General features: G+C 36.4%; 1 protein-coding gene across 8 annotated transcripts in view; it reads left to right on the top strand.

Moving 5' to 3' along the window:
- Positions 1-16,186, top strand: part of DLG2 (discs large MAGUK scaffold protein 2) — a 2,044,900-nt gene that overhangs the window by 274,566 nt on the left and 1,754,148 nt on the right. For all 8 annotated transcript variants that reach the window (XM_049713435.1, XM_049713436.1, XM_033431831.2 and 5 more), the window contains exon 3: positions 10,226-10,371. In XM_049713435.1, coding sequence (XP_049569392.1) covers positions 10,226-10,371 — 146 coding nt within the window. The remainder of the gene's footprint in view (positions 1-10,225; positions 10,372-16,186) is intronic.

Here is a 16,186-nt window from a genome sequence, read left to right as displayed (position 1 = left end):
GAGCAAAACAAAGAAAAATCCTACAATTATTCTAGACATAAAATATCAGTTTGTACTAGTTAAGGCCACAGGCTTTGGAGTTAGACATATGTGATTCCTATCCTGGCACCAAAAGTTATGAGCTAAGCAAACTGGGCAAATTTCTTAACTCCTCTCTTCCTGAGTTTCCTCCTTTGTAAAGTAGGTAAAATAATAGTTCTTATGTCATAAGATATTTGGGAGTAGTAAATGAGATAATGTATTACATGTAGTGCTGAACATGCTATGGTAAAGTCTTGATAAATGGTACTTATTATTATTACTAACACAGAAATAAACTATTGAAGTTTAAAAGTTGCATAAGGGGGCTTCATCTAGACAACCAAGAAGAATTTACATCTTCTATTTCCTAGATGTAATTTTCATTCTTTTTTTATTTAAAAAATTTTTTTAATGTTTATTTTTAAGACATTAAAAGAAACTTTGAAACAATCTCAAACTTGAACGTTCAATGCAATAATTTTTATCTCGAACTATTTGAGAGTAATTGGTCAACCTGTTGTTCCATCACCTCCTGATACATTAGTGTGTATTTCCTGTGAACAAGGACATTCTCCTATGTAACTGCAAGGTAACCAACAAAATCAGCAAATTAACAAATGTCCCAATAAAATTGTGTTATAGTGAAGAATTCAGTTTAGAATCACATGTGGCCTTTAGGTGTCATGTCTTTTTAGTTTCCTTAATTCTGGAATAGTTCCTCAGCCTTAACTTGTTTTTTGTGACTTGGACGCTTATGAAGATAGGAGTATCACAGAAGCAAGGCTGTGTTCTTTTCACTGTATCCTATCGGGTGGCTCATGATTATATTTGCTCCATTTATTCATGATGTTTACTTTGAATACTCGATTGATGTGTTCTAGGTTTTAGGCTTCTCCGCTGTGAGGTTACTCTTTTCCATTTTGTGTATGTTTATACGTGTACATGTTTACGTCTATATGAATATTTATGTGTATTAAAAACCATGAGCTCACACTAATCCAATACCACATAGTTCATTATAGTTTTCTTTATTTTCATATTTTGACTCCCTTTTCTGATAAACTCTCATTATCCTTATTTTATTTACTTATTTGGTCAATCTCCCTATATGTAACCAGTCTTCCATTATCACTGCCACAGACACACTTCTTACCAAACTTAGGTTCTCACAACCCTCACTAGGCCACCCTTCTGCATAGATGACCTCCTCAGCCTATGTAGCTGTGACAAAGCATCCCAGGCCTTCCCACAGCATGGGCGCCCTCCTCATAGAGGTCAGGCTTTGAGCCAATGCTCCAACAATATCTGAACTGTTTGGCCCTCTTCAACTTGTTTTGGTTTCAACAGCTCACATCTGACTACCTCTCTGTGAGAACTCCTTCCTTAGTCTGTCAGTCTCTGTAACTGCTCTGGGCCACCTTCACATGTTGATGTCCTCTTCACCCTCCTTGAGCTCTGGCACCCTGCTCTGAGCCAACATAGCTCCTTTGCTCAACCTCCTCCACCACCAGAATAGGGCTTGCTCTACTTTACCTAATGGCTTTAGAACTGAATTGTTCAGTAAGGAAGGAAGGGGAAGGTAGGGTAGGGAAAGGAACGGAAAAGGAGAAAGGGGATGGGGAGAGGAAGAGGAAAGTAAGAGGAGCTCATAGATGTATTTTTCGATAAAGCAAGAGTAAGTATTACTATTTTCCAAAGATGGTGAATAGAACTATTATCATGCAGTTTTTCTCATCTCGGAATAGTTTGATTCTTGTTTGATTATGGGGTCTGTGTGGCTTTCCAGCTGTTTCAAGATTATTGCACAACATTAGCTCGTCTAAAAGAGAACAGCAAAGCTTCCTGTCACACTTGTAGACTGCAATGGATTGGATAGTTCTTGTACCATAAAAACCATCCATCTGTGGGCTGGCTTTCCACTCTCACTTCAGAACAAAAGGTAGTATACTTTATTTAGCCAATATAAAGGTAAGCCACTAATAGCTTTAATATATAGGGTAGCATATTTTATAACCTGTACTTTTGTATTTGGGCATATGATTTTCCCTCATGCAAACCTTTTAGATATTGGGGAAGTTGGGAAGAAAGGGAGGTGATATGTTCAATGGCTCTAGACTTTATTTTTCTACAATTTTATTTAAGCGGTATGTTTTAGTAAGTTGAGTTAGCACAGTAGATTGTAAGTTTAATATAATGGATATGATTATACCTGTGCTATAAGGATATACATATGATAATTTTACATAATTAATATAATCTATCAACTTCAATCAATTATAATATATTTATGTCATTTGTGTATAATAATGTAATTATATATAATGGAAATTATACCATAATTATAATAAAATATTATCATAAATTTTATAGGAGTGTACTTTCAATAATTTTTACAATTTAAAATTGGTCTTTCAGATAAATTGGTACACTGATGATGCAGAACAGTATTCTTTTTGAGATTAGCCATCAGCTGTCACTTCTTGGACCAGTTCCAAATGAAGTGATTACAGCCTGTCATTTAGATCAATCCTTTTGGAGTAGTGGAATGTGACACTTTTCTCAAGTAGTAGTTGACATTAGGTGTTTAATCTGCCAAAGAAACACCCTTCACCTCATGTTACACGTAGAAAAGACTAAGCTTTTGGTATTCATCAATAAAGCTCTATATAATCTTGTGTTATAATTCAGAACTATATGTCCAAAATAAGAAAAAAGTAAAGAACAAAGTGAAACAAATTGAAAACAAAAAAGAAAATATTTTGGCAAGTTGTAATAAGAGTACCTGTGTACCAGATTCAAGGAGATGAGAGGGACACTGTCTTTTTGCATATCAGAGGCAGAATTTTATTTTCCTACTTAACACATGGCGCTATCTCTAGGTATAACTTCTCTCTGAAGACTGAATACTATTCTGGCCTCATCTGAGTTGTAGTTGGATTGATCATAAAATTGCATAAAATCACCATTAAACAGAATATTAAGTAAATCTGTGCTTACGTGCCTGACAGTAAAGTTTCCCCCACAGTCTGGTTTCTTATTTCATACCTATCTTGTCATCTTTTCATCTTCTGCTTCTTATTTTCTGTTAAAGTCATCTCTAATTCCACAGGAAAAATCGTTACAATAGTATTGCATAACTAATATTTATTGAATACCCTGTATTCATGGCATGTGTAAAGCAAACCTGAATTGTTTGATGCCAGTTATGCCATCTGTAATAACCTCTTTTTAATGTTTAAAATTTAACATTGTTTCCAAGCTTAACTATGCTGACCGTCTGTGGCTACCTCTATGTAGAAGCGTTTTTGCTTCCCCTTGGTATTCATCAGCTAGGAAGATATGGTCCTTGGAGCCCAAACTCTCATTCTGTTTGAGTTTCCGCTGATGGGGAGAGAAACTCAATAGCTTCTGCTAAGCACTGTGCAGTTGAGATTAGTTAAAATATTCTTGGTAACAGGCCTTGGAAAGTTTTTGAAAGAGTTTCTTAGGTTTGGTTTTCCTTCCATCTGGTGATCTGAAGAATTTCCTAAATGATATTTTAGTCCTGCATTTACAATGAGATATGCTAGTTTTAACATCAATACCATTCAATTAACCCCTAATGTTCCATTAGGCATATTACTGAGCATGTTGTAGCAAAAAGAGTGTAGGCTATTGTGCCAAATGTAGATTCCAATCCTAGCCTCGCTACTGCACAGCCCTGTGACCTTGAGTAAGTCTGTTTCTCCATCTTTAAAATATAGGTGTAATAATAATGCCTCATAATATGATTGCAAGGACTAAGTAAAATAAATGATGTTTCACAGTGTGGCTGCCTAACATATGGTGGGTAAACGACAAATGCTAATTTCTTTCTTCCTTTCTTCCCTCAACGAGCAATATCAATACCTAAACGCAGACTGGGAGATATGTGGTTTTTTTGGGGAGTGGGGAGGAAATGTGGAATTTATGCAAGAATATGGAGTTTAAAACTAAGATCATACCATTTTACCTATAGTTTCTTATCTTTCCAGGATTTGTAGAGTTTACATGGTAAACCTTTGTGAGGTTAAAAAGGATGTATAACATTCCTGTATCTTGGATGATTGATGTGAAATTGAAATTTAATTATCTCTTAGATATAGAATAAGACGTACCTGGTGGTAGTTTGGGAATATAAGTGCTGATAAAAGGTAGCTGATTTGCATTGACAATATCTTGAGTTTATTTAGTGCCTGCTTTTTGAGCAACTTGAAGTATCACACTTATTCATCAAAGAGATATTTTGAATTAAAGTTTGTTTTAGGGGTTGTATTTTTAAGAACCTTTTTTTTGAGGAAAAAAAATACTACATTTTGCTTCATGCACATCTTATTGCATTTCTATTAACATTTCTGTTTTAATTAGTTATTTTTTTTACTTGTAAATAACAGTTTTCTGCCTCCTTTTCAAGTATTAATTCTACTTTATTGCTCCAAGTGTTCATTCTTAACTGTTCTGGAAGAAATGACTCCTACCTAAGCATATTCTGTGTTCAGGTTTCCAGCATTTAATGGGACCTCCTGTGTACACAGTATTGTTCAAAGATAATGTATTAATCAAAAGAATAATAGCATTTATTGAGTATGTTCTATGTAACTGTTCAACTGTTTGAAGTACTTATGTATGTAAAGTTTTTAGGTGAAAAACTGAGGCTTAAAGAGTTTAAGTGTCTTGCTAAAAGTCACACATTTAGTAAGTAGCAGAGCCAGGGCCTGTCTGACTTCAGTGCTCGTGCTTTAACTTCTAGATTACTATATACTACTTCACTTTTGCACTACTGATCTACCTCTCCCATCACATTCTGCACTTTATACTTTGCTCCCCTTGGAGTCTTTTTTCTCTAGATATTTCTTAAAATGTTCCTGGATATTTCTCAATGCCATACTTAGCCCTAATATCTCCTAGTCACCTTCCCATTTTTAAAAACTTTATATTTTGAAATAAGTTCAAATCTATGGAAAAGTTGCAAGATTAGTACAGAGAGCTCCTGTATATTTACTTTACTCAGATTCACCAATTGTTTACATTTTGCCCTATTTGATTTATCATTCTTTCTATATGTGTGTCTTTCTTTCTCTGTATATTTATATACATACATACATACACATGTGTACGTGCATATTATTAATGAACCATTTGAGAATGATTTGGGGACATCAGGCCCCATTATGACTAAATAATTCAATGTCTGTTTCCTAAAAACAAGAATATTTCCTTACATAAATAGTGCAGTTATCAAAATCAAGAAATTTTACATTGATACAAAACAATATCTAATGCACAGTCCATATTCAGTTTCAGCAGTAGTCACCAAAATATCTTTTATAGCTATGTTTCCCCAGTCTATCAGGATCTATCCAGGATCACACATTACATTTAATTGTCATGCCTCTTTTTTCTTTTATATTTTGTTTATTTATTTATTTGGCTGTGTTGGGTCTTAGTTGTGGCATGCGGAATCTTTCGTTGTGGCACGTGGGCTTCTCTCTAGTTGTGACATGGGCTCCAGAGTGTGCAGGCTCAGTAGTTGCAGCACACGGGCTCCCTAGTTGTGGCGTGCAGGCTCAGTAGTTGTGGTGTGTGGGCTTATTATTATTGCCCCGTGACATGTGGGATCTTAGTTCCCTGACCAGGGATTGAACCCACGTCCCCTGCATTGGAAGGCGGATTCTTAAACACTGGACCACCAGGGAAGTCCCTGTCATGCCTCTTTAGTCCCCTTTAATCTGCAGTTTCTTGACCTGGATATTTTTGAAGATTCCAGATCAGGTATTTTGCAGACTGTCCTACAATTTGGTTTCATCTGATGTTTCCTAGTGATTAGATTCAGTTTATGCATTTCTGGGAGGAGTAACACAGAAATGATGCTATATCCATCTTGGTGGTTGATAACAGGAGGCTCCCAGTGCCAGTTTGTTCTAATTTGTGGGGAGATACTTTGAGACTATGTAACATTATGTTCCTCACCAAAATTTTACCCACTAGTTGCAGTGTCCATTGATGATTTTCTAATTCCATCATTTCTTCTATATTTTTTAACTGGCATTCTCCTGTAAGGAAGAGCTTTCCCTTCTCTTCCATTTAATCATTTATTTTTATGTCAGGATGAACGCATAGATTTTTATTTTACTCAATAGGTTATAATCTATTACTATTATTAATTTACTTTAATGCTCAAATTGTTCCAGATTTTGTTAGTAGGAGCCCCTTCAAGATGGCTTTCATGCCTTTTTGATATGTTCCCGTGATTTTTCAGTACTTCCTTACTTTCTGATGCAAGTCCCAGGTTCATCTTATAGTTTCTCTGCTGTAGCCCTAGAGCGAGTCTTTAACCAAAAAGCCCTGGTTCCTTTTAGTAGAAGAAAGTATTTTGAAACCAAATTTCCTTCCCTCATCCCTTTTTTCCTTTCTCCCTCCTTTCCATTCTCCCTCCTTTTCTTTCTCTGCCTCCTCTTCCCTCCCTCCCTCCTTCCCTCCCTCCCTCCCTCCTTCCTTCCGTGCTTTGTCCAGGTATAGAAGAAGCTCAATCATATCAGAATATTATAGAAATTTGTTTGAATGTTTTGTGTGTAAGCATTTCCTGATTCTGTGGTCTTAATTCTTCAATATATATTGGGTTTGATCATGCCTTTGGACTCTGGGTTTCACACTCATCCCTGCTATGGTTTGGGCTCCTTTTTTCCCTAACTTGGTACTTGATTTGTACCTATCACTGATGTTGCTTTCACTCTCTTTTCTTGGCTGTAAAATTTAACTTATATATTCTTTTCATCCACATTTAACTTTAGCCTACTCCTCATATTCATATTTATTCTTCTAGTCCCAGGTAATACACTTAAAGAACCTTGACTGGCTGCCAGACTAAGATAGGACACTTACTCCATTGGACTTTATTAGAAATTCTGTTACTATGCTTCAGTGTCTAGTAGTCTTGGGCTCAAATGGACCAAGACAATGATAAGTTTTTATTTTGCAGAAGTATAGTATCTGGATGCAGCATAAGGAAATTGGATATGAGCAGTTATCCAGCTACCAAATAGAACCAAATGTTCAGGAAAAGCTAATGGAACACTAAGACTGCACTTTGTAACATCTTTAAATATAGCAAGCTCAACTGTGTTATACTGTTTAGCTGAATTCATAATCAGGTGTGTGGTATGGGAAATCCTGCAGAGAAAAGGGGATGCTAGAAGAAGCACAAGACATATGTTTTAAAAGAAGGTACATCTTACAAAGATTACCATTTCTTTATTGAGGCTGTATGGTGAGAATCCTCAGCTCATTTCAGTGAATTCTTTGGTGAGTTACAGCCATATCTGCGAATCACAAAAAAACAAATGAACCAACAATAACAAGCTCCAAAGAGGTTTCTGGTTGGCAGGCTGGAGAGATGACTGTAATTGTTCCCATGAATACTATGTGTAGCAACATGATAGCTGGGATGGGAGGAAGCAAAAAAGAGCCTTTCCCCAGTCACTTTTATTCCAGCCTTTGAGCTAATAGATAAGAAAGTATATAAATATGTTAAACATCTTGCATTCTGGTTACTTTTTTGTTTTACTGTGGTTAAGTAGATAATTGCAGAGCAATTTGTGAGTCATACTAGGAAAAAAAAATCTCATGATTTAAGTCATATTTTCTTAATTTAATTCAAGTTGTGTAAAAGGAAATCCATTTCTCAGTCACTCACCATATTCACAGTTTGTCCAGTGAGTTTTGGTATTAAAAAAATAATCAAATCTCCTTCAAATGAAACAAGGTTCACCACTTCTGAGGATATTAAAAATAAGTTCCTCGGATGCTGGAAGGCATATCTCAAAGAGGATCTCTAAGGATCTTTTGAAGAAAGAGCACCATCACTGAAATAAGTATGTCATGTTGGATTGTCTCTGCTTGGAAAAAGATAAAATATTTTGAGTATATGAGTTTTTAAGGGTATGCTTAAAAAGACAGTTCTATTTACTATGAATTCCCTTGATCATGCTGTTTGATAGTTGAAGACCCAGCTGCGGCAGAATCATCTTTACAAAGGCCAGATCTCATCTTTATGGAATGTAGGTTAAAACAAAAGAGAGAGATTGGACTGAATAGATACTGTCTCAGATATCACCTGGAAGTTGATTTTTTTTCTGTTTTAATGTGTCCTAAAGGCAGAGTACTGAAATATAGTTCCTTTTAGTTGACTTTGTAGGTAATTGAATCTGAATCAATTTAGTCAATAATATTCACTAAGTAGTTATTATTATTATTTTTCAATCAACAGGCAGAGTTCTTTTCTTGTCAACTTGCTTCTCTTACTGGGATGTCCCCTGACCCCTCACTCTGAAGAGAAAGAGGATTGTAATAACTCAGTAAGGGATGTTTGAAATGAGAGTATGAAGCCTTGGGTTCTAATCACAGAGGCGCTGTTTCTTACGTCCAGTGTTGCTGGTGGATCAGAAGCCATCGGCACCACCTGGGAGCTTGTTAGAAATACAGAGATCCAGGTTCCATTCCTGAGTTTAGTCATAATTTGCACTTTAACAAAATCTCCAGGTGATTGAGATTCATGTGTATGTTAGAGTTGGAGAAGCACTCATCTGTAAATTTGATAATAATTTATAGACTATTTAAAAAATAATTGGGAGGTCAATATGGGTATGCCTTCAAGCATGTGAGGAATTTATTTAGAATGTATCCTTAGAGGTGGCAAAATGTTTTCATTTGAGGGAGGACGGTGCAAAATAAAAAGTGCTTGCAGTTGTGATCAAATAGTCAAGTAGTCAAATCACATAGAAACATACTCCCAATAATGTGTAGGTTTTCTGCAGTCCTGGGTGTGAAAAGGTTTGACTTTATTCAATGATGTTTCTTCTCTATGAGCCTTAAATAGAGAGGGCTTCCATCTCTGGGCTTCTGTCCTCCCTCTCTCCCTCTCTTCCTTCCTTCCACAACTTTTGAATTCATGTAGATACCCCCAATTCTAAGCTAATACCAACTGTACTTTTTCATTACCCTCTACCATTTGGTGGAGAAGGCTGTATAGAGGCCAAAGTCATTACTTGTAGGCCCTTTCAGCAGACAGAGTTAGGGAATATATGTATTTATACTAACCTGTGTGTATGCATTTTTGTAAATATTTCTATATGTATCTATTCATATCTCTGTTAAGCCAAACAGGAGTCTGTAATGTTGTCTTCAAATCTAATCCAAAATCGTATGACTCAGTCTAGTACGACACCCCACCCACTTTCTTTTTTGTAACTTCCTACTCCAACAGTGAGAAACCTGCCTCCCACTATCTACCATCCATTTATTTAATTTTCAGTTCTAGTTATATATGTACAGTGGCTTCAAAATTGTTGACTTGGATTCCATGAGAAACAAATTTACCAACTAGAGTATAGACTAGAATGCTTTTGTGTAGTTTCTTTGTCTTTGGTTTTACAGTCTCTACTCATTTTTAGGTTATCAACTTTTTCTCCTACTGCCTTCAGTGAGGTTATTTCATTCATTTGTAATATAGTTAGATTCTTTTGTCACAGTCTGCACATCTTGGGATTCTCTGACCTCCTAAATGATTTTTTAAATTTGCATGCATTTGGTTTACTCTTTGTGCTGTAAAATTCTTTGGGTTTTGACAAATGCTTCTTGTTAGGTGCCCACCATTACAGTATTATTACAGAAAGTTTTCATCACCCTGTGCTTTACCTATTCAACCCTCCTCTCCTCTCCCAGAGCCTCTAGAAATCACTGACCATTTTATTGTCTCTTTAGTTTTGCTTTTTCCAAACATTATATAAATGTAATCATACGCTATGTAGCCCAGCTACATGCCTGGCATTTTTAAACTTAGCAATATATATTTAAGATTCATCCATGTTTTTACATGGTTTGATAACTCATTCATTCTTATTGCTGAATAGTATTCCATTCAATGAATTTACTACAGTTTGTTTTCCATTCACTAATTGAAGGATATTTTGATTTCTTACAATTTTTGCAGTTCTGAATAAAGTTGCTATAAGAATTTTAATGCAGGTAAAAATGCGAATTTTTAGGATTTCCTCTATTTTTGTTTTTCTTTGAATACATATTTATGTAGTTTTTTTAATCAGTAAAATTTTCCATATACATGTACGTGGAGAAGCTATATGTGAGGTGATATATGACATTTTGATTTTTCCCTTGCATTTCTTTACAGATATTCAAGAATTTTATGAGATGACATTGCTAAATTCTCAAAAAAGTTGTGAGCAGAAGATAGAAGAAGCCAATCAAGTTGCACAGAAATGGGAGAAGACATCTCTTCTTGCTCCATGCCATGATAACCTTCAAAAGTCTGTAGAGGTATATTACTGAAACTTTTAAAGTACTAAATATTTATTTATACCAGTAAATACCAAAATTATTTATACCAGTAAAGAAGTAGTAGTTGTTAGTAGTGGTAGTTGTTGCAGTAGTAGTAATCATTTTCAACAAATGTGAACAATAATAACAAAAACTTATTTACATACCATACTGCCAATATTACATACCAGTATTACATACCATGCTGTATATAATATTTACAGTTGAAAATCCAGATTTTGCCAAAAGATAAAATAGGCATAGGAAGGACATGATTCTTCATATTATATAAGTGAGTTCTGTTATGAGTATTGTCATAGTTTGAGCTGACTCAAGTATTGGGTGGGCCAAAAGTTTCATTAGGTTTTTTCTGTAAGATGACTCTAGTAGCACTTATGTGTCTTTAACTTCATTCGAAACAATTTCGTTAGATTGTATGTGACAGCTGTCATATCAGTGTGCATTATAAAAAAGACTTATCAAAATTGGTGAATTTTTGTTTAGCCATTTTAATATTCAATATGGAAGAAAAAAAGCAACATTTTTGGCATATTATGCTTTATTATTTCAAGAAAGGTAAAAATGCAACTGAAATGCAAAAAAAGATTTGTGCAGTGTATGGATAAGGGGCTGTGACTGATCAAATATGGTAAAAGTAGTTTGAAAATTTTGTGCTGGATATTTCTCGCTGGATGATGCTCCACAGTCAGGTAGACCAGTTGTAGTTGATAGCGATCAAATTGAGACCAATCAATGTTATACTACACAGGAGATAGCCAACGTACTCAAAATATCCAAATCAAGTGTAGAAAATTATTTTGTACCAGCTTGGTTATGTTCATCGCTTTGATGTTTGGGTTCCACGTAAATTAAGGGAAAAAAACCTCTTCACTTATTCTCTACTTAAACGTAATGAAAATGTTCTGTTTTTAAAACAACTTGTGATGGGCAGTGAAAAGTGGATACTGTACAATAATGTGGAATGGAAGAGATCGTGTGGCAAGCAAAATGAACCACCACCAACCACACCAAAGGCTGGTCTTCATCTAAAGCAGGTGATGTTGTGTATATGGTGGGATTGGAAGGGAGTCCTCTACTATGAGCTCCTTCCAGAAAACCAAACGATTAATTCCAACAAGTACTGCTCCCAATTAGACCAACTGATAGCAGCGCTCAGTGAAAAGTGTCTGAAATTAGTCAACAGAAAACGCATAGTCTTCCATCAGGGTAATGCAAGACAGCATGTTTCTTTGATGACCAAGTAAAAACTTACAGCTTGGCTGGGAAGTTCTGATTCATCGGCCATATTCACCAGACATTGCACCTTCAAATTTCCATTTATTTCAGTCTTTACAAAATTCTCTTATTGGAAAAAATTTCAGATTTCTGGAAAACTGTAAAAGGCACCTGGAACACTTCTTTGCTGAAAAAGATAAAAAGTTTTGGGAAGATGGAATTATGAAGTTGCCTGAAAAATGGCAGAAGGTAGTGGGACAAAAGGTTGAATACATTATTCAATAAAGTTCTTGATAAAAATGAAAAATATGTCTTTTATTTTTACTTAAAAACCGAAGGCACTTTTTGACCAACACAAAATAAGGCATTCTTGAATTTCAGAACATGCTTCTGATGCAGTGGGGGAAGGAGAAGGATAGTGGGATTGGAGGGTATGGTCTAAGGCTGTGATGTCTGTAGAAGAGCCATATATACTGGGGCAAATAAAACGATTCATTGGGATATAGGAACAAAATAATAGAACTCCCATTTATATTGCTTTTTATCACATTTTTTATAATCTTTTATATTTAGGTAATTTATAACATATATTTAATTATTTATAACATATAACAGTAATACATGTATATTTAAAAATAAATATGAGGCTATTAGAGAGACATCTTGCAAGATGGTGGAGTAGAAGGAAGAGCCCTTACTCCTTCTTGCGAGAGCACTGGAATCACACCTAACTGCTGAACAATCATCAACAGGAAGACACTGGAACTCACCGAAATAGATACCCCATATCCCAAGAAAAAGGAGAAGCCACAATGAGACAGACTTTGACAGGACTGGGGGAAACAGAGACTTCACTGTTGGATGGCACACACAAAGTAGTGTGTGCATTGGGACCCAAGGGTAGGAGCAGTGACCCCATAGGAGAGTGAACCAACCTACCTGCTAGGGTTGGAGGGTCTCCTGCAGAGGCAGGGGGTGGCTGTGTCACACAGTGAGGACAAGGACACTGGCAGCAGAAGTTCTGGGGAGTACTCCTTGGTGTGAGCCATCCCAGAGTCCGCCATTAACCCCACCAAAGAGCGTGGGTAGGAGTTGGGTCACCTCAGGCCAAACAACCAACAGGGGGGGAACCCAGCCCTACCCATTAGCACACAAGTGGATTAAAGTTTTTACTGAGCTCTGCCCACCAGAGCAACAGCCAGCTCTACCCACCACCAATCCCTCCCATCAGGAAACTGGCACAAGCCTCTTACATAGCCTCATCCACCAGAGGGCAGACAGCAGAAGCAAGAAGAACTACAGTCCTGCAGCCTGTGGACCAAAAACCACATTCACAGAAAGATAGATGAGATGAAAAAGCAGAGGGCTATGTCCCACATGAAGGAACATGACAAAAACCCAGAAAAACAACTAAATGAAGTGGAGATAGACAACATTCCAGAAAAAGAATTCAGAATAATGACAGTGAAGATGATCCAGGACCTCAGAAAAGGAATGGAGGCAAACATCAAGAAGATGCAATAAATGTTTAGCAAAGACCTAGAAGAATTAAAGAACAAACAAACAGAGATGAACAAAGATTAACTGAAATGAAAAATACACTAGAAGGAATCAGTAGCAGAATAACTGAGGCAGAAGAACGGATAAGTGACCTGGAAGACAGAATGGTGGAATACACTGCCACAGAACAGAATAAAGGATGAAAAGAAATGAAGACAGCCTAAGAGACCTCTGGGACAACATTAAACGCAACAACATTTGCATTATAGGGGTCCCAGAAGGAGAAGAGAAAGAGAAAGGACCCAAGAAAATATTTAAAGAGATTAGAGTTGAAAACTTCAGTAACATGGGAAAGGAAATAGCCACCCAAGTCCAGGAAGCGCAGAGAGTCCCATACAGGATAAACCCAAGGAGAAACACGCCAAGACACACAGCAATCAAACTGGCAAAAATTAAAGGCAAAGAAAAATTATTGAAAGCAGCAAGGGAAAAATGACAAATAACATAAGGGAACTCCCATAAGGTTAACAGCTGATTTCTCAGCAGAAACTCTACAAGCCAGAAGGGAGTGGCATGACATTTTTAAAGTGATGAAAGAGAAAAACCTACAACCAAGATTACTCTACCGGGCAAGGATCTCATTCAGATTCGATGGAGAAATCTAAAGCTTTACAGACAAGGAAAAACTAAGAGAATTCAGCACCACCAAACCAGCTCTACAACAAATGCTACAGGAACTTCTCTAAGTGGGAAACACAAGAGAAGAAAAGGACCTACAAAAACAAACCCAAAACAATTAAAAAAATGGTAATAGGAGCATACATATCGATAATTACCTTAAACGTGAATGGATCAAATGCTCCAACCAAAAGACACAGGCTCGCTGAATGGATACCAAAACAACACCCATACATATGCTGTCTACAAGAGACCAACTTCAGACCTAGGGCCACATACAGACTGAAAGTGAGGGGATGGACAAAGATATTCCATGCAAATGGAAATCAAAAGAAAGCTGCAGTAGCAATACTCATATCAGATAAAATAGACTTTAAAATAATGATACAAGAGACAAGGAAGGACACTACATAATGATCAAGGGATCAATCCAAGAAGAAGATATAACAATTATAAATATATAGGCACCCAACATAGGAGCACCTCAATACATAAGGCAACTGCTAACAGCTCTAAAAGAGGATATTGACAATAAAACAGTAATAGTGGGGAATTTAATACCTCACTTACGCCAATGGACAGATCATCCAAACAGAAAATTAATAAGGAAACACAAGCTTTAAATGACACAATAGACCAGATAAATTTAATTTATATTTATAGGACATTCCATCCAAAAGCAGCAGATTACACTTTCTTCTCAAGTGTGCACGGAACATTCTCCAGGGTAGATCACATTTTGGATCAGAAATCAAGCCTCAGTAAATTTAAGAAACTTGAAGTCATATCAAGCATCTTTTCTGACCACAATACTATGAGATTAAAAATCAATTACAGGGAAAAATACGTAAAAAACACAAACACATGGAGGCTGAACAACACATTACTAAATAATCAAGAGATCACTGAAGGGCTTCCCTGGTGGCGCAGTGGTTGAGAGTCCACCTGCCGATGCTGGGGACACGGGTTCGTGCCCTGGTCCGGGAAGATCCCATATGCAGCGGAGCAGCTGGGCCCGTGACCATGGGTGCTGAGCCTGTGCGTCGGGAGCCTGTGTTCCACAACGGGAGAGGCCACAACAGTGAGAGGCCTGTGTACCGCAAAAAAAATAAATAAATAAATAAAAAATAAAAGAGATCACTGAAGAAATCAAAGAGGAAATAAAAAAATACCTAGAGACAAATGACAATGAAAACACAATGATCCAAAACCTGTGGGATGCAGCAAAAGCAGTTCTAAGAGGGAAGTTTTTAGCAGTACAACCCTACCTCAAGAAGCAAGAAAAATCTCAAATAAACAATCTGACTTTACACCTAAAGGAACTAGAGAAAGAAGAACAAACGAAACCCAAAGTTAGTAGGAGAAAAATCGTAAAGAACAGAGCAGAGATAAATGAAATAGAAACAAAGAAAACAATAACAAAGATCGATAAAACTAAAAGATGGTTCTTTGAGAAGATAAACAAAATTGATAAACCACTAGCCAGACTCATCAAGAAAAAGAGGGAGAGGACTCAAGTCAATAAAATTAGAAATGAAAAAGGAAATGTTACAACAGACAGCACAGAAATACAAAGCATCCTGAGACTACTACAAGCAACTCTATGCCAATAAAACGGACAATCTGCAAGAAATGGACAAATTCTTAGAAAGGTATAACCTTCCAAGACTGAACCAGGAAGAAATAGAAAATATAAACAGACCAATCACAAGTAATGAAATTGAAACTGTAATTAAAACTCTTCCAACAAAGAAAAGTCCAGGACCAGATGGCTTCACAGGTGAATTCTATCAAATATTTAGAGCATAACTAACAACCATCCTTCTCACACCCTTCCAAAAAATTGCACAGGAAGGAACACTCCCAAGCTCGTTCTATGAGGCCACCATCACACTGATACCAAAACCAGACAAAGATACTACAAAAAAAGACAATTACAGACCTATATCACTCATGAATATAGATGCAAAAATCCTCAGCAAAATACTAGCAAACAGGATCCAAGAACACACTAAAAGAATCATACACCATGATCAAGTGGGATTTATCCCAGAGATGCAAGCATTCTTCAGTATATGCAAATCAATCAATGTGATACACCATATTAACAAATTGAAGAAGAAAAATCATATGACCATCTCAATAGATGCAGAAAAAGCTTTTGACAAAATTCCACACCCATTTATGATAAAAACTCTCCAGAAAGTGGGCATAGAGGGAACCTATCTCAACATAATAAAGGCCCTATATGACAAACCCACAGCCAACATCATTCTCAATGGTGAAAAACTGAATGCATTTTCTCTAAGATCAGGTACAAGACAAAGATGTCCACTCTTGCCACTGTTATTCAACATAGTTTTGGAAGTCGTTGCCACGGCAATCAGAGAAGAAAAAGAAA

This window comes from Orcinus orca, chromosome 8 (assembly GCF_937001465.1).
Source record: "Orcinus orca chromosome 8, mOrcOrc1.1, whole genome shotgun sequence".
Classification (NCBI taxonomy): Eukaryota; Metazoa; Chordata; class Mammalia; order Artiodactyla; family Delphinidae; genus Orcinus; species Orcinus orca.
Note: the sequence above shows the minus strand (reverse complement) of the source record. Positions and strands in the feature narration are given on the sequence as shown.